The sequence below is a fragment of the Desmodus rotundus genome, chromosome 2, assembly GCF_022682495.2.
Source record: "Desmodus rotundus isolate HL8 chromosome 2, HLdesRot8A.1, whole genome shotgun sequence".
Taxonomy (NCBI): domain Eukaryota; kingdom Metazoa; phylum Chordata; class Mammalia; order Chiroptera; family Phyllostomidae; genus Desmodus; species Desmodus rotundus.
Genome location: NC_071388.1, coordinates 144,007,646 through 144,028,303, shown reverse-complemented (window position 1 = coordinate 144,028,303; position 20,658 = coordinate 144,007,646). Strand labels below are relative to the sequence as shown.

At 36.8% G+C, this 20,658-nt stretch overlaps 1 protein-coding gene across 3 annotated transcripts in view; it reads right to left on the bottom strand.

Moving 5' to 3' along the window:
• Positions 1-20,658, bottom strand: part of GALNT13 (polypeptide N-acetylgalactosaminyltransferase 13) — a 491,331-nt gene that overhangs the window by 138,110 nt on the left and 332,563 nt on the right. For all 3 annotated transcript variants that reach the window (XM_024579888.4, XM_024579889.4, XM_045187456.3), the window contains exon 9: positions 1,972-2,152. In XM_024579888.4, coding sequence (XP_024435656.1) covers positions 1,972-2,152 — 181 coding nt within the window. The remainder of the gene's footprint in view (positions 1-1,971; positions 2,153-20,658) is intronic.

The window sequence follows — 20,658 nt, the reverse complement described above, 5'->3', positions numbered from 1 at the left end:
GCCCATTTTATAAGAACAATAGCTTCCCTAATGATATTTATTGTAACGTAAAAACTGTACTTTCCAGAATATACAGCCCCTGTTGAGTAGCAAGGTGTGATTAGTTCCAGATAACAAGCATTATTTTTCACTCTTTAAACACTAAAGCTCATCATTTCATTAGTTTCAGACATGGTTCCACTGTTTATGTGCTGTTTTCACTCAATGGGAAATTATACAAAAGAGTAACACATTACTTTTCACAAATAATATTCATCAGGAGTGAATATAATATATGTTACAATTATTTCAATTACATTTCTAAATGTAAGTAGTATAAAATCACACATACTACATTTCTTTATTCCATTGCTCTTTTCTTTATATTTGAACTTCTATATTTCTACAAGTAATGATTTGAATTCAAAAAGTATCATCAATAAAAATTAAAAGGTTGTATACATGTCACTGCCTCGCTGGGAATTTTGCATGCTTTGGCTTAACTCAACCCCAAACGTCTGGACTGGCTTTCCACTCACAGGGAAATGCGCCCTAGCATGAGATAGTGTGCCTGGCAGTAACTGCCGGACACAGAACAGGCTTGAAAGGTGTGGCAGAAGTTCTTCTCTCAATCACACACTTACACATGTATCACTCTCCTTTTTCTTTTCTGTAGAGTAATGCTGGACCTTAATAAGGAAGTTCACACTGCTCATCCCCTTCTTCATCTGTAAGAATTTCACAGCTTCACACAAACTCTCAGGAGTCAGCGTATGCCAAGTGGAACTAAACAGCCTCTTCTAAACCATGTAACAGGTTATGATATAGAACAGGAGGTGTGGGCACGGCCTCTGGCTGTTTTTATGGGTTATGTAAGAATGACATTGATGACCATAAGGTCGACACAGAAACTATCAAAATAGAACATTAATGTTTATTTTATCAATGTAGTTGAATTCCTGTTATACTAATTGATGCTTTGGTCTCTTTGTCTAGATTCTGAGATCTTGAAGGCAACCCTGTCTTCCTCTTGTTTGTATCCTCTCATTGTACGTCATCTTTTCCCTTAAAATTAAGTAATGTTTAGAGTCATTTTTAATAAGGAATATGATGGTTGAAGAAATTCTACAAAATTATAGAGTAAAATCACTTATAATCACACAACCCTGTAATGTGATTTTCTCAGAAGGCTTTCTTCTTTATCTTTTAAATGACTTAAAATTCTTTCTAAATTTTAATACATTACTAAAATAAATTTTAAAATATAAATATTTCAAAAAGAAAATGTAGAAAATATAAATAAATAAAAGGCAAAGAATAAAATACCTCATAACCCCACCTCCCAGGGACAGCCCACATTTACTTCCATTTCCATATCTGTTTTTTTCTGTAAAGAAAGTAGTGTAACATTTCATTGTCCCTATTATGCTTTTTCACATATCTATTGATAAGTAATTTCATTATTACATATTCATTAAAAATAAAGATTAGTATTTGCATAATTTTCTATCTTGTTTCTGTAGATCATTTACTCTTTCCCTAGTCAGTTAGTGAAGAAAATAAGGCAGTAAGAACATCTCTGCTGAAACATTATCAACATTTCTTACCAACTCAGCCAGGTTAATTTGTGAAACAAGGAAATAAAGTACTCCTTTTCTTGAAAAAAAATTTTTTCTTAAAAAACCTGATACGTGTTAATTAAATTTGGATCTCTCTGTGTACTGCTTGCTCCATTTTCCTAGCATAACGCTTATGCCAAGAAAGAAATGAAGAACAAAAAGAATAGTTAGGCACTTAAGATCAATATAGTGTTTCTCATTCTAAGTGAAAATTAACTTCATTGTACAACTTTCTCAAGCATGATTTTCTGCAACATTATGGTGATAACATTTTATTTAAAATACAGAATAGCAACAATAATAAAACACATATCCAGCATGCTTAAAATTGTATTTTCCTCTGCAGAGAAAGAAAAATGTCAGCATTGCTTACCTGGGGATATGATGTAGAAGAAATCTTTAAATTCATCCATCCAGACTTCCGCCAGTCTCCTGTTGTTCTTGTTAATGACATGACCAGTGCCGCCAGGAAAAGTGTATGGAGTTGCCTTCCGAAAAACGTGACCCACATGGGAGCAAGTCACAATCTCCAATGAGCCTCCACATTGCCAAATCTGGGGGGAAGAACAATTGTTACAAAACAGTCATTGTAGATAATGCAGTAATACTGTCTAAGAAGTAACTGAGCCTGAATGAGGCCAAATCTTCAGATCTTATGCGGTTCAAGCAAACATTGGATGAACAATTTAGAACTAATATGCTTAGATTTGGCAAAAGATTCTAGTTTGGAAGAACTTTATATATTTAAATACTGTAACATGAGAATCATAGGAATAAGATGTAATTTTTTCATGGGCCTTTATTAGACTACCTGATTTTCAGTTTCTAGTAGTTAACCTAGTTGTTGTTTAATAGATATTTGATATCCAAAATTTGCTATGAATGAATGAATTTGTCCATGTGAGATGCATCTTCAGTAACTAAATTTGAGCTGGAGAAAAATCAATCTACTACATAGCAGCCATTTGGAATTTTCAATTGCCACTAATTCCCAGCTGTCTGTATCCCCTGAATCATAAGGCCTTTGGATATGGTATTATTCTTATTAAAATATGTTAGGACTCCTGTATATGTCCTCAACATCTACACATCCTTGAAAGCCCATCTCCAAGATCATTCCTATTTGGTACCGATTTAAAATTGTGTGAGGTTTGTACTTTGAACACGTCTTTATGAAGAATTGATGACACCATATTATAAGCAATTGTTTACTTCACTGTCACTTGGAAGACGTATGCAATATATTTCTTGTTATCCCAGATTTACTGAGAAGTTGAGGCCATCTATTAAATAAAGTACCCATAAAACATTTACTTCTATAAAATCTCATTGTATATAGCCATAGGTTATACTAACAGTATGTGTGTATGTATGTCTTATATAGACAAATATACCTACATATTACTTAAATACATAGATATGACTTGTAGATACATATACTACCCATACTTATATATTTATTTCATAATGATATATAAGTGCTACAGTTTTTATCCCAATAAACAAAGTCATCATGATTGCTATATGTAATTGGAAGGACTTGGTTTAACACTATAGCTAACATTGTTCCTATTCTAAGAAGAGTTGCTTATCTTTAGAGAAAACATACTCTCCAGTTGGCTCCTCAAGTAATATTCATCTTAAAAGAGGGCTACTCTTGCGGATGGGTAGCGCTGTGAGACATTCATTTTTACCAAAAGATGAAAGATGCTAAGTAACAAGTATTCGTCAATAATGTTTTGTGTATTACACATACCTTTTCTCATTTTCTAACTGTCTAAATACTGTAATGCTAACAGAAAAGATGTTCCAATCAAACACTGAAATGACACAGTGATATAAAAGAAGACTGGAATTCACCATTCTCCTCAAAAGACAGGATAACTCGTTCTTAAGTGATCAGTGTGTTTAATTCATTGGTAACTTTCTCATCTTTCTAGCATGGAAGCTATAAATCTTCTTGTAATTACATATATCTTTGCATCCTCCCTTACTATTAGAAAGGAGGAAGCTGATCCTTCTATCAAAGACAAATTTATACTTGTCAGTGCAGATCATATCCCTTAAACCTGGCTTAAAGATTCCACTGGTTTGGTTCTCCCCTTAATCTTCTCCTGAAACATCAATCTTTCCCCTCATTCCTAGATGACATCTATCTTCACAGAGTATCACCTAAAATCTCCTCTTTCAAATAGGTCAAAAAGGAGATAAATGTTTTAAAAATTACAAAATACAACAAAAACTCCAGTCCTCAGTCCATATTTCTATTCAACATCTTTTTTTCTGTATTCTCTCCTATAAATTAACATAAAATTTTTATTGATATAGGTTGTTTCCCTTGCTCCACAATTCATCCATTTTTCTATTCATCATGAAATGCTTTATATTTCTGTAGCTTCCCCAGAATTGCCATGGTGAAAATCACAGAAGTTTCTTGATGAATATACAGCAGACACATTCTTGGATGCTCTAGCTTTTTGTCCTACTACTTCCCTGTTTACATATTTTAACTTGAAACGTCTATTTAAATGCCGGCCTTCATTGTTCTTTATTCATTCTCCAGGTGTCCTTATTTGTTCTTACTACTTTACATTCGATCTCATTAATTAGCACATCGACAGTGACAGCTCAGCCCAGACTTCTTCTGTGGAACCCAGACTTGTGAATTCAAACATCTTACTTGATGTGTTCTCTTGCAGAGACATCCACAGAAACATGTCTGAAGCAGAATTGTCTATTCATCCCCATCTCATCATTCAGGTCTTATTTCCTTTCAATCTTTCAAAAAAGCCATCAATAAAGTGAGCCACCATTTGTCCAGGTGGTCGACACAAACAAGCAAACAAACAAAAACACCAGGATCCCCCCAAAGCCCTAGAAGTCATCACTGATTTATCCTTTTCTTTAATCACTTATACTCAATCCATCAACAAATCCTGGTGTTGCTCTCTATAAAATAATCCTCAGTATATTGTCTCTCTCTGTCTCCAGAGCCACCATCTCTGTCTCGTCTGTCAATCACAACAGACTCCTAATGGTCTTGCTGCTTTCACTGCTGCTCTTCTACGATTTTGTACTGAGAAATCAGAGTGGTCTTTAAAACTTTAATCACTTCATCTTGCTTCCCTGCTTAAATCCTTCAATGATTTCTCATTGCACTGTGAATATAAACAAGAAACCTTTAACAGGGCTTCTAAGACCCTACATAATTCTCCCCCTCTGTCAATAAGCACTGGGGATATTGGCCCTCTGCCATTTCCTAGAACAACAGATCACACGCCAAAGCGCCAACACTGCTCTGCCTGGGCCAGGATACCATTCTGTCTGCCTGTCACCTGACTGCCTCTTCCCCAAACTTCTCACCTCATCACAGAGATTTTCCCCATTTGCCATATTTAAAGTACCTCATCCCAAGTTCTTTCTGTAATAGCAACCTCTGTTTATTTCCTTCATTTCTCATTACAATCTGCAATTTATTTATTTGTTTGGCTAGGCACTTTTCCCTCAACTAGAATGTAGCCTCTAAAAGGGCAGTGGAGATGTCTAGTCTTTCTAGTCCCAGAGCCAAGCCTAGTGCTTGTTACCCAGTAGGTACAATTAAGTACCAAGATTAATATAGAAAAGGTATCCTTGGCAGAATATAAGATTTAAACCGACATATTTTAGAGGGGTTTTAAATTGAAATTTTCATAGAAATATTTTGAGTATCAAACCAGGCAGTGTCGTTTAATAAGATGATATGTAACTGCTGTTCGACATACCTTGGGAATTGAGGAAGTACTCTGGAGGTCACAACACAAGCAAACATTAGACATTACTGATAGTTTATGACAAACGGTGTTGCTAAATAATATGGTTTTATTACTATTTTTAAAATCCTCACCCTAAGATATATTTATTGATCTCAGAGAGAGAGGAAAGAAGGGGGATGGAGACAGAGAGAGCCATCAGTATGAGAGAGAAACATCCATAGGTTGCCTCCTGTGTTGCCCCAGGCTGGAAGCAAACCTGCACCCTATGTGTATGCCCTGACCGGCGATCGGACCAGCAAACTTCCGGTGTGTAGGATGATGTTCTCACTAACTGAGCAACCAGGCCAGGGCCAATTTTAATTTTTAGTATCTTATCAAAGTAGCCATTTAGCCAAACTCACATTACCTCTCTGTTTAAAAATGATTTAGTAAAGTACTCTGATATTTGTACCGCGACCAGGCCATTCAGCAAGGTGCCCCTGGTTCAGAAGAAATAGCATATGACACGTTGTACTTGAGAAGAAATTTAAGATTTTCTCTTTATTGTCAGGAATGTAGTATTATCATTGAAACTTTCCCTCCTATTCTATGGATTAGGTATAAATGAAGAGTTTCTTTCTTCCTCCACCCCAGTCATATGGTGGAACTAGGTGAATGAATGAAAGAGAGCCTGGCAGTTTGCTCCCTGGTGGATATTTTTGAGCAGTGAAATCAGCATTTCTACCATGGTGCTGCCATTGAACACAGCGCAAGTGGTGAGCGAATGTGTGGGAAAGCCTTAAGTGTGGGGAAGAACATGACCGAAGTATGATGGGGGCCCCTTCTGATACAGAGAATACTGAAGGTGGGTTGGGGTTTACTGCACAGCTTATTCCTGCACAACTGAAAGGTCCAGGGATGCAGTGACCCTGGGGGGCAGTGGTCTTCAGAGGTAAGTGGACCAGACTTTAGTGGTTTCCAAAATCTACAGATCATGGGATCCAGAAGGGAAAAAACAAGCTTTGGGACTATCGAAATGGCAAATCACTAGCAGATGTACTGTTGAGATAGGGGACCCTACACTGTCAGAGAGAGACAAAAATCTCCCTCTCCAAAAGGCATTTGAATGACAGAGGGTGTAGGGGGTGAAGTGGAGAACACTTTTAAGTAAACAACAAAACCTTGTATAGAAGACTGTCACATAAACGGAGGTCACAAATAGCAAGTGAGACCATACTGAGACAATAATAGGCAGCCATCGTAAAACATGATGTGTTAAGACCTGCCATTCTCTATCCCTTCTGTTTGATCCTATACCCTGGGGGCCTGGCATCACAGAAAACCCTTCCAGTACTTCTATCAGCGTGGACCTAGGGAAAGAAGAGAATGCGAGCCATATAGTGCTTATGAAATCAAATCTTTAAACTGAACATTAATAGGTTTTTAATAACTGAAAGTTACCACAAAGCTGTAGAATCTGTTCCAAATGACATCAGGATTTTAAAGAATATTCTTCAAAGCATGAGACAATGATTAGAAAAAAAATAAAACCATTAAAATTTTTGTACCACTAATTTCCAACTACTTGGTAAGCCCTGTTGCATATAAATTAGTGATTGACAGCTGTCCTCAGGGTTCCCAGTTTGCCTTTTTGCAAATACGGATTAGCACTGCGGCTGGGTAAGTGAGGGCCCCTTATTTCCATTCTGCCCCTCTTGGCCAGTACCCCGGTTTGTAGGCTTGTGGATTCTATGCCTTGAACATATACACAAAAAAGGAAATGGTATGTAGCTTAAAATCTTTTCATAGTGGGGTTCCAGTGGTTTCACTCCTTTTCTTCCTAACAGGCGAGGGTGAGGATATGAGAAAATGCTGATCTGGGTTATCCTCCTAACCGCAGTGAGATTGTGTGTGTACGTGTATCAGCGAAATGCAGTAATGGTTGCTGATTTGCAAGACAGGAGAAAAGCCTGCCACTGACTTTGACTCTCACAGATGGGGGCAGTTCTTACGCACATTTACGAGAGGTAACAGAGGTGGAGGTAACTGCTGCATCACCCAGTGAATGCTGGGCTGTGTTCTGCTCACCAACCAGTCTACTGACTGCTGGAAAAAGTGAGTGCTTCTCCCATTGCCATCTGTGCTCACAAATGTCATAGACATCCCTGTGATAGTTCCCAGGTAAAGTTTCTATGCCAGATTTGCATGAAATTTAAAAAGATCAAGGTAGGAATACATAACATTATGCATTAACTAGAGTGATATTGTCATGATAATGCCCAGTTAACATAAAAACATTTAATTGATCAAATATTGATCAGGTAGTCACTGTGTACTTAGTAGATACAGTTCTCAGGAAACAATATAGTTAAATATCAAAGTGAAAAGAATTCAAAATGAGTGGAGTCCCGATGACTAGCATGATAATTTCCCTTAGAGTACTTTCAAACAATGTTTTGGAAGGATGGAAGAAATGAAGGAAAGAAGAAAAGAAGGAAGAAGGAGTATGACACAGTCATTAAGAACCTGGGCTTGGAGATAAGCAAATAGAAATTTTCCAGTGACTCTGCCACTTACTGTCTATGTATACTTGTGAAAGTTATTTAAGTCTTCAAGGTTTTAATTTTCCCATTGGAAAATGGGATGATAATAACCAGATCCTGAGACTTAGGTGAGACTGCATGGGTCAAGCACTGTGCCTGACACTTCATGTGGCAAGAACGGCATTATCTGTATATTACCTAACTTTCTGTTGTTGTGGTTCAGGGAAACAGACATCTGCTGATTACCAGCTTATTCTTGCTTATTAGAAACATTTTATTTAAATTCTGGTGAACTTTACCTTTTTGGGAATTATAATGTCTAGGAGGTTAGGTAAAGTACAGAATTTAGTTAAAGTACGGAATTTTATAAAATAGCAATTAGTCTCTGGTTAGAATACCACATTTTGTTTTCTGAAATTATTTAGAGTGCCTGAACAAACAGTATGCACTGAATAAAACATGATGTCTCACCCACATGAACACTCGATGTCCAAACTAGCACATGAACAAATGATGTCCAAATCACTTTGTATCATCGAGCACAACTCATTGCTATTTTCTGGCTTTCTCACAGATTAATATTCGTATACCGTAACTCTCTCAAGAAAATTCCATCATGTATAAAATGCAAACTGTCCTTTTATCCACAGAGGACTGAAGCTAGTTAGTTGCTTGTTTTTGTTCCCAGATATTTTTTATGAGAGGCTTTTGATGATGGAGAAAGTTATTAATCAAAATGTAAAATGGTCGTTGCTCATTTGATTATCTTCTTGATTTTCTTCTCCTAGCTAGAAGACAATTAACTAACATACATTATTCTTTTCATGTTTCTTGGCACCTGCATCAGAGTGACATTTTAATTAAGGTTTGTAAACTTCATAAACTTCAACTTTGCAATCTCAGTTCTAGTGTTACAATCGTTTCTTATTTTACAGCCGTTGTGTCAAATTCGTGCAGCTGCTTGTTTTCATACTACTCCTTATCCCCCCACCCCCTCCCACACACAGGATCTCTGGCACAAAGTCTTTGTTTATTTTGGCCGTAACAAAAACGACGACAATAGACCATGGAAGCACAGGCACAAAGGATGTGAGTATGTGGGCTCTAGTTCCTGAGATCATATCCTGACCCTGCCACTGCCACTTACTAGCAGGATGAACTTGGTTACTTCATATTTCTGTGCTTCGTGTTTCACAAACAGTGTGAGGCTAGGAGCATCTACCTCGCAGGTTGTTGAGAGTATTGAGGCCACCCGACACACATAAAGGTACTTAACCTTTATGAGAAAAATGGACTGAAATGGAGCAACTAGGAGAGGCTTATTAAGAGGTTATTGCAATAATCTAGGAAAAAGATGATAATGACTAGACCAGAGTGATGACAATGAAAATAGAGAGTAGAGAGGAATGTAATAACTTGACATAATCTGGGGAATTAAAAGTAAGAATTAATGTATGTGATTTCCCCTTCCATTATGTTCTTTCTATTAGGCCAAACTCACATACATTTCTTCAGGTAAACAGCTCTTAACTGTGCTAGTAGCTTTCACTGACTTACAGCCTTGACACCTACTTTTATTCCTCCTCACCGCACTTAGCTCAGTTCTTTATAGTTTGTCGTGTTGTGAAATGTTCAAGTGTGTGTATTTATGTATATATATTGCATATCTCTGTTTTAGTCTCATCTCCCTAACCACATTATTACTTTTTGAGAAGGAGCATCACATGGTTCACTTCATGAAATTAACATTCATCATTACATGAAATTTCAATTCACTTTTTGAAATTGGCATAATTCACACACAGTGAAAAATATCAGAACTTATATGTACCATTAAATCAGTGTTTTCAAAGTTTAAAAAATATTTAGTTTACATTGGTGCTTAATACATAATGAGTGGACCTACATCCAAGATTACTGTATCCAGCAAAGCTATCATTTAGAATGGAAGGGCAGATAAAGTGCTTCTCAGATAAGGTCAAGTTCAAGGAGTTCATCATCACCAAGCCCTTATTATATGAAATGTTAAAGGGATTTATCCAAGAAAAAGAAGATAAAAAATAGGAACAGTAAAAATGACAGCAAACTCACAGTTATTAACAACCACACCTAAAACAAAAACAAAAGCAAACTAAGCAAACAACTAGAACAGGAACAGAACCACAGAAATGGAGATCACATGGAGGGTTAGCAACAGGGGAGTGGGAGGGGGGGAGAGGGGGAAAGGTACAGAGAATAAGTAGCATAAATGGTAGGTAGAAAATAGACAGGGGGAGGGTAAGAATAGTATAGGAAATGTAGAAGCCAAAGAACTTTTAAGTATGACCCATGGACATGAACTATAGGGGGGGAATCTGGGAGGAAGGGCATGGGCAGGATGGGGTGGAGTGAAGGGGGGGAAATGGGACAACTGTAATAGCATAATCAATAAATATATTTAAAAAATATACAATGAGTGACTGATAGAGCTAATCATATTGATATAGCAAAATCTGAAAAATCATACAGCTTACACAAAATGTGTCTCATAAAATGAAGTTAGGTCCTGGCTGGGTCCCTCAGTTGGTTGAAGTGTCAACTATAAGCCAAAAGATTGCAGGTTCTATCCCCGGTCAGGGCACATACTTAGGTTATGGGTTTTATCCCTGGTTGGGGTATTTACGGGAGGCAACTGATTGTTGTTTCTCTCTCTCTCTATCTCTCTTCCTTCCCCTCTCTAAAACATTAATAAACATATCTTCAGATGAAGATTAAAAATGGAATTAGGAACAACATTTATTATTTTCTTAGTTCTGACCAAGGAAAAACTAAAATAAGACACCAATGAGTTGGTGAATTAATTTTCAAAATACTTCTTTCTGTATTCATTGTTTGTTTCAAATAATCACTGTCAACACTTCAATTCCCCACTTTGTTAATACATATTCAAGTAGACTGATGACAAATCCTTTAACTCTTACAATTGAATCAAAGACGAAAAGAATCTTTATTGAGCTCCTGAAGGCACTATGACTCTTAATAGGACGACACAAGCACAAAAGACGTGAAAGTCTTAATTCCAAAGGGGCGGGCATAAGGGCTCCTGTAGGCCCTTTCTATTCATTCTTGACACAAAACTTGCTAGTTATTCCTTATGATTGTTTTGATCAGGGAGTGTCTCCTTTAATTTGTTTGACTCTTGGCCGGATTTCCCATTCAGAGTGTCACTGGGGAGATTTATGTGACCCTGAAGAGGTCTCTAGTGCTGGAGTCATATTCTGATATCATAACGTCCCAAGATGATGCCTCGTACATCAAGCTGCTGTGACCTTCAAGTGCACACCAGAGTTGTTAGGGGTCACGGATTCACCGTGTCTGAAAATCCATCCAGGTCTGCCTAATTTGGTGCTTTTTTAAAAAACAGAATTATTATTCGTATAAAAAGAGAAGAAAGCACCAGATTTGAAATGGGAAAAATGGATTCTGCATATGAAACATTCAGATTAATTCTTTATATAGAGTAAATGACTAATTTTAGAGAACATATTTTTAGATAGGAATTACACAACTCTCCAGACATGTTTGTTTAATTGTTCAATTACAGTCGACATTCAATATTATTTTATACAAGGTTAGTGTGTACAGCATAGTGGTTAGACATTTATATATTTTATGAAATGATCCCCCGTAATTCCAGTGCACACCTGACACCGCACACAGTTATTACAAGATTACTGACTATGTTCCCTGTGCTGTACTGTACATCCCATGGCATTTTGTAGGTAATAGTTTATACTTAATCGCTTCATCTATTTCACCTGGTCCCCCAACCTCCTCCCATCTAGCAACCATTAGTTTATTCTCTGTACCTTTAAGTGTATTTCTGTTTGTGTTGTTCTTTAGATTCCACTGTAAGTAAAATCACATGGTAATCGTGTTTCTCCACCTGACTCATTTCAGTGAGTATAATGCCCTCTACATCTGCCTGCATGTCACAAGTGGTAAGATTCCATCCCTTTTTATCACTGAGTAACATTCCATTGCATATATGCATCACATCCTCTGAACAAACAATTCAATTAAAAAATGGGCAAAGACTCCAAAATATATAAAGAACTCATACAATTAAACACCAGGAAGACAAACGATGCAATTAAAAAATGGGTAAAACACTTGAATAGACACTCCTCCAGGGAGGACATACGCAGGGCCCATAGACATATGGAAAAATGCTCAGCATCACTAGCCATCAGAGAGATGCAAATTAAAACCACAGTGAGATATCACCTCACACCTGTCAGAAAGGATGACATTAATAACCAAACAATAAGTGCTGGTGAGGATGTGGAGAAAAGGGAACCCTAGTGCACTGTTGGTGTTGGTGGGAATGAAAATTGCTGCAGCCACTGTGGAAAACAGTATGGAATTTCCTCAAAATTTAAAAAATGGAACTGCCTTTTGACCCAGTAAACTAATGAGCAAAACAGAACCAGAGACATGGAAACAGGGAACAGACTGACAGCTGCCACAGGAAAGGGAGGAGTTGGGGGAATAGTAGGAAGAAAGGGAATGGACTTGTCAAAAAACATGTATGAATGTCCATGGACATGGACAACCAACGGTGTGGGGACAGACTGTGGGAGCAGGGGGTGAGCTGGACTACGGAAGGCAAGGGAGGAAAAATTGGGACAACTGTAACAGAATAAATAAGAATTTAAAAAATGTAAAAAATATAAAAAATGGGCAAAGGACCTGCATGGATACTTCTCCAAAGAGAACATACAGGTTGACAATAGACATATGGAAGATAATCAGTGTCACTCTAATCATCAGAGAAATCAAATTAAAACCATAATGAGGTATCAGCTCACAGCTGTCAGAATGGCTGTCAACAATAAATCAGTAAACAAGTGTCGGCGAGGACGGGAGAAAAGAGAACCCTCGTGCACTCTTGGGACCGCAAATTGATGCAGCCGCTATGGAAAGCAGTATGGAGGTTCTTCAAAAAACTAAAAATATAACTACCTTATGAACAAGCAACCTACTTTAAAAAGATATATGCATCCAAAATTTCAATCAACATTTTCCTACTTGGAGAAGCTGATTGTATATTACCTATATTAGAAGGACATGGTACAAATACCATTCTCTGTACAAGAGAAACTATGAGAGATAACATTGTAAAATCTATTGTAAGGCAATCAATGTGTTTTTTTCCCATCAGATTTGGTAGTTACTCTATTTTAGAAAGGTCACAAATGTTACCAAAAAATTACAAAGAACTTCAGTCCATAGGACAGTTTTTCAAGAAATAGACATAGGGTAATTTGAATATTTTATTTTTACATTGGCATTAAATGTAGTCAATTCTGATTTGAATCTTTTTCAATTCATATATCCCATTAATTTGCTTCTAAAATGTCCAGTTAACAAGTATTTTCTCTTACAAAGTACTTTCCACCTTAACTTAGAAATAAATCTTCTGAAAGCTCCAAATTCAAAATGAATCCCTTTATACCTACTCATTTCCTAAAAGACTTAAAACATTAATTCGGAAATAATTTTCTTTAAGGGAAGTCTCCCAAGTTAATCTACTTTCTCCTTTGCCCAAGAATTGGCAAGTGACTTTTGGAGTTGGGCTGAGGGGAGTAGGAGGAAGAGAGAGCAGGAAAAACCACAAAGCAGAAACGAGGAAAGGTGTGCTTATACTGGGTGTGCCTGGAACTGAAGGAACTGCTTAGCAGTGGAACTGACACAGCGTGTGTATGAACCAGCGTGCCTCCCAGGTATAGTGAGCTGTCGTGGTCACAGATGCAGTCTTTTTAACCTTGTCTCCCACTCCTGTCAAACACAAACACCCTGTGCATTTTAAAAGTGGAGATACCCTCTCTCTCTATATATACATAACATCCTTGCATATGTGTGTGTGTGTATGCAACATGCACATTCTGCTGTCACGTCTTGCCTCTCAACACCTTTCTTCACTTCGGAGCTTTCAGACCTTCAGAACTACCATGCGTTATGTGCACTTCATTTCCTAGCATCTGGACAATGGTTACCTGTCGTCATTCTGCATTTTATTAGGACTAATTATACTGTACGAGTTCCCAATGCCACTTTAGATAAGAGAGCAACACTCATTCCTACTTGCATTACGGCAAATCTTCCATCTTCTGCTTAAATGACATGTATGAATATAACAGACAAGAAATGAAGAAGCTGTCACCGGATATTGAAAACCCTAAGTAATATAAGGTGGTTCTGCCTAAGAAAATTAGTGTCTAGATTTTCATATTTACAAAAATGTACTGCTTTTTTATTAGCATACATTTTCTCAAGTAGACCATTTATTAAAAATCACAAGAGATCATGTGAGATGGACGTATTTTTCATCTTTCAATAATCAATAATCTTACAGTGTGATAAATACTGGAGGTTTTGCAATTATTTACTGTGAGTTTAAGAGGGATATTAACCAAGGGAAAGGTAGAATTTTTGAAATCTGTGCTTTCCTCATTGTACAGTTAATCCTACAAATAAGCCTCTACTGAGAGTTGCATATAGACTAAGTTTTTGAAAAATAGAATGAAAGCATCTATGACTTATAAAACAATATCCGAGTCATATATTTTGCATTTTACATTTGTTTCCTGCCATGTTTGGTGATCAGACTGCCTGTCAAATATCAGTAATATCTGCTGCTTCTGGCCACAGAGCATGTGACAGCTGCATGATGCTGCCCTAGAATTCATGCCAGAACAGTCCCGTCTGAATAGCAGTGGACCACCTGGGTGCCCAGCTGCAGTGTGTGACAACATCTCCTGTTCTTTCATGGACGCCAGAGATACTTAACAAGAACTTGGATCAGGGAGGGGAAGAAAACCCGGTGCCCCAGAAAGTTATCCTTCAGTTACTGGATTTGTCTATTTGTAAACTCTCCTCTGAACTGACTGCTGCCATAGCATTTTCCTTGAAATAGAACTTCCTGTGTAACTTGTAAAGTGGTCAAATGCCTTTCAAAGGTAAGAATCCATGATAAATTTGATGGAAGGGAATGGCCTCTTCCCTCTCCAGCGTTGTCCCTTAGGCCTTGGCTGGGGTTTATTGAGCAAATATACACTGGCCACTGACTTTGTGTCAAGCACCATGCGGGGCTCCGGGGCATAGAAAGAATGATAAAACATGGCCCTCTGTGTGTAAGTACCTCACAGGCCAGGCCAGCTGTGAGGATCACACCCGAACATACTAAAGTCCAGTCGTGAGTTTGCATTTGACAGCTAACGAGTAGCCTCGTGCCTACAAGAGGAGGACTGTTTTAGAGGCACTCACCCTAACCGCCATCCTGTCACAGACAGAGTTTTCTTTCCCATTTTGCAATCACTAGAGACATTTTGTTTCTTGTCGAGGACCTGAGATATTTTTATAGGAAGCTATTCATTTTGCTTCAGATAAACACTTTCCTTAGGGAGCACATATAAAACTCTAATGCCATCAATAGAAAACTACGATTCCTTTCCAAAAATCATCTTAGAGGCATCTTTTGTGTGTGTGTTGTAGAATATTAGTGAGATAAATGTGAAACATATAAAATATTCATATAGTGTCACATCCAGTGCTCATTATGAATAACCACAAAACTCACTTTGAGGGAAGGTAAACCTGTACTTTGACAGTTTTTAAAAATAAATTGGTAGTAATCAATGCAGGTTACATTACACTTTAAAAGAAGAGTAAAGAAATAACCATGGAAAAGCAACATTTAGCATGTTACTTTACTCCTTATCAGTCTCAAATGAGGAGAGCGCAGTGCAAAGTTTATTTTTCCAGATATGATGCTTAAAGTGTAGTGAAGATATTTTCCTCATCTGTTTCATTAGAATTGCAAGATGTCATTCTTGTGACATTGAAAGGTTAATAGAGAACACCAATGCTCCTTCAAATGCTTGCTGAAGAAGCTATGTTGAATCCTAGTCTTTCTCCTTTTATTAAGCTCCAATATCAACCCCATCCTCTCTGCAGATAATCTTTTGCTTTCCACTTGTCTTGAGTTCAAGAACACCTGACCTGATGTGTTATTCATTCCCTCCTTGAAATATCTCATACACCTTAGTTTCTTCTTTTCATTTTAGGAAAGAGAGTCAGGTCCTTCCCCAAGCTAAACCCTGACCTTGGGATCTTAAACTCAGAATAGAAGACTAGTAGGCTGGGAACAGAGGATGTGGGTTTGCTGTTCAGCCCTGCTGATTTCTAGCCACAGCACTTAGTTTCTTTGAGATTCAAAACCATTAGTTATAGAATAAGACAGTAACAACACATTCACAGTGTGCTGTAAAGACATAATGAAATAATAAGCCTAAAACTGCATTGTAAACTAAAAAATGTTAGATAGTTGTATTTTATTATCTCTCTAACATTCTTCTAACACCTGCAGGTATTTACCACATCAATTATCTCTTGTTTCGTTTTCAATATCACCTAGGTTTTTTAATCATTCCTATCCGCTTATATATTATTGTGTCCCCTATGATAAAATAAAAGAATAACAAATATAATTACTCTACTCATATTTACCCTTTAAGTTACTATGTGTCTTCCTTCTTATTTGGCGGGGAACTTCTTTAGAAGTTTTCCTTTTCTCTAAAAATCTTCACAATCCAATTTTCTTAACATCTTGTATTCTATTATCTTCATTCTATCATCTGAAAGTGCTCACAAAGCTTTTTAGGAGCCTTCATTATTCTTACTTCCTCACTTCTCCGCAGCATTCGACACTGTAGACAATCACTATAACTTTCTAAGTTTTTGTGATATATATTTGTTCTTTCCTGACAGCTTTGACTTAGCATTCACTTTCTCTTTTTTCTCCCACCCCTAAATGTAGGTGCTATCTAAGGACATGTCTTGCTATTCTGCTCTTCCTATTTTCTTTTTTGGCAAACTCATCCATTTGCATATGATTATTTAATTATACACTCCAAAAAGCTAACTATCAAATTTGTCACCTTCCTTATACTTTTCCTTGACTCTGCAACACATTTCCAAGTTCCTCAGGTTCATCTTTAACTTTACATGACCTTAAAGATTCAAGAGTTTCCATTCTGTTCCCCAAATATGAAAAGAAAGTTTGTAGCTCCCGAGGTCTTTTACAGGGCCAGGCAAACAATCGAGACGCACAAGTCTTTCATAGGTCTAATTAATATTCAAATATATCATCACAGGATTAGTGGGAAACACTTTTCCCTTGAGCTGTTTACTTACAGATTCTTAATTTAGGAATTCCAGAAGCTATGATCGCTCAAACCAAACTACCTTCGATTGACCTCTTAAAAATACAGAATATAAGGTGGGTCAACCAATAAAAATACAAAATTTAAAAATGTAAACAAAAACTTTGGTTAGCCCGTTAAAATAGAAAAATTACAAGACGGACCTTGCCCACTGCAGAACTGTGAGGTAATGAAATGGGAAGGCAAACGCAGTCGAACCTTTGACAGTGGAGCAGTCATGCGGGAACCTTCTTGAGTGTTCAGGCACGTTACGGTGGCAATAGATGAGGGCTAGTAATCCTACACCAATTTTTTATTGGAATTTTAGCATATTTAGAGTGTAAACCAGTGGCTATTTTTAATAATGAAATATTTTAATAATTTATAATTCATCAAGTTTGAATATTTGCATGTCTAGTGAAAACAGTTAAGTTGGATTTATTTTTTAAGGATAATGTAAGAAATCTGTTGAAAAATCTATAACTACCTTTTCAGTGGTATTTAAAACTCAGTGTTACTGGTCTTAAATGCTCAATTCTGAACAAATGGATCAAACAATCTTTCCTTAATATTATCTCAGACCCTCAAAAGGATTACTCTCAATATCTCGGATCCATTATTGCTGAAATCACTCAGCCTTACTTAAATAAATCTCATAACTGGTTTCCTTTTTTAACTCCATTTCTGGTTGACTACAACAACAAAGAAACGACTGGGAGTCCTGTACTTAAGATAGACATCACTAAGTGTGACAGTATAATCATAGCTTAAGATGTTGCACATTTATTTCAGTAGTTACCATAGAGATTTAAATTCTCTTCCTTAACAAAAAGTATATGAATTTGATTTTGAATGTATTAATTTTGGCTAGCAAAGTGCACGAGGTTTCCTAACTGAATGCACATATATAGAAACAACATTTTGTAATTTTGTCCTAGAAATCTTTAAGGCATCAAATATAGGTATGTAAAAATAATAGGTTCAATTTCTTGAGTTTTTAATGGATACTTCATTAACTCTGTCATTTGAATCCGACTTCAGGGAAACACATTTTAATGGTTTAGTAATATTTCATTCACATAACTTCAAGGGAGAAAGTAAAATGGGGAGGAGGGAAATCGGATACTCCAGCCTGAACTTAGGTATGGCTCGAGCACAAAGGAGAACCATGGGTGTATGGACTGTAAGTTGAGAGAGCATACCTATTTCTAGTCCCTGTTCTTCTGCTGTTTATAAAGCCCTGAATTTTTAGTTTATAAATTCTTCCCTGACTATCCTAGACCACAGAAATCTTTTCTTCCTTTTAATATAATATACTATATATCTGTACCTTCGAGTGATACCTAGACCATATTTTACTCTCCAGACTGATATATACCATTCAGTGTCTAGTGCAGGTCCACATATATAAGTATTTGTGTTGACCGATGGCTAAAATGAGGGGAAACTGATACTTGGCTGCTGAACAAAGGTAATCTAAAGTATAACACAAACATTCCAGAGGGCATTAAAGATAAAAACATGTTTGGGGGAAAATATCAAGGTCTATTATGAAATATGTGTGAAAGGATTCTATGAAGTAATATTCAAATGAAAAGCCTCCTAAACTCCTAGTGAGCACGTACTGGCCTGCTTTGTTCATTTCTACGTCTCAAGTTCCTAGCGCAGTGCTTGCTGTATAGTAGGTGCATGTTAACTCTTCACTGAATAAATCAATCAGCCAAATATTGTCCTACAGAATGATTCATATTTTAGCCCTTGAATAAGAATGATTTTCCTCTCCAATAGCTTTAGGATATTTGTGACCCTATAGATTTGGAATGAGAGATTTCAGCTCACCATTTCTTAGTTGCCCAAGGCTTTTTGCATTTATCTTGCATGATGCTCTATCTTGAACGTTTCCCCTACAAAACCCAGCACAGCTGGATTCTTCCATCAGTTTGAACTCAGCTAAAACACTCTGAGTTATTTCCTGACCACTTTGAGGCAGTGCAGCACTCCACCTCTCACTTTATTTCCCTCAAAGCACTTGTCTAGATCTGAAATTAACCGACTAGTTCTCCTATTCTCCTGGTCGCTCATTTATTGTCTAGCATCTCCCAATAACATAAGATCATGAAACCAGGGACTGTCATCTGTCTTTGACTATTGTCTACCTCCTTATACCCAATTACTAACAAATATTTTTAAATACATTAATTAGTAAATTATTTGAAACAAAATGTTTTTGAAAACTCTATGTGAATTTAATGGCAACTTTATCTCACAGTATATATAAATGATTCTTAAAATTTCAAAACTAGAAATATTCTTGGAAGTTAATTAACTTTCTATTTTCATAAAGAAAAAAATGGAAACATCTCAGATTTTTATGGTTTTGGGTCTAACATTTAAGTCTTTGATACATTTTGAATTTATTCTTGTGTGTGGTGTGAGAAGGTGGTCTAGTTTCATTTTTCTGCACATATCTGTTCAATTTTCCCAACATCATTTATTGAATAAACTATCTTTAGCCCATTGTATGTGCTTGCTTCCTCTGTCGAATATTAATTGACTGTAAAGGTGTGGGCTTATTTCCGGTCTCTCTATCCTGTTCCATTGATCTATGTGTCTGCTGTGATGCCAGTACCAGGCTGTTTTGATTACTATGGCCTTACAGTATAGTTTGATATTAGGTAGCATGATTCTTCCCACTTTTTTTTTCCTCAGCATCACTGTTGCTATGCGGGGCCTTTTGTGGTTCCACATAAATTTTTGAAATACTTGTTCTAGTTCTGTGAAATATGTGATTGGAATCTTGATAGGAATTGCATTGAATCTATAGACTGCTTTGGGTAGTATGGACATTTTAATGATGTTAATTCTTCCTATCCATGAAACATAGGCAGCAAAATCTCAGATATGGCTCAAAGAATTTTTTTATCAGATATATCTCCCCAGGCAAGGGAAATAAAAGAAAAAAATAAACAAATGGGACAACATCAAACTCAAAAGTTTTTCACAGCAAAGGAAAATATCAACAAAATAAAACGACAAGCCACAGAATGGGAGAACATATTCAATGATACATCTGATAAGGGGTTAATATCCAAAATTTATAAAATAGTTACAAAAGTCAACACCAAAAAAACAAACAACCCAATTAAAAATGGTCAAATGACCTGAATAGATACCTCTCTAAAGAAGACATAAAGATGGCTAATAGACATATGAAAAGTTGTTCAATGTCACTAATTATCTGAGAAAAGCAAATTAAAACCACAATGAGATACCATCTCACACCTGTCAGAATGGCTATTATCAATAAATCAACCAACAACAAATGCTGGTGAGGGGGTGGAGAAAGGGGAAGGCTTTTGCACTGTGAGTGGGAATGCAGGTGGGTGCAGCCACTGTGGAAAGCAGTATGGAAATAATTCAAAGATTTAAAAATGGATCGGACTTTCAACTCAGCTATCCCACTTCTGGGAATATATCCGAAGGAACCAAAAACACTAACTTGAAAGAACACAAGCACCCTTATGTTCATTGCAGCATTATT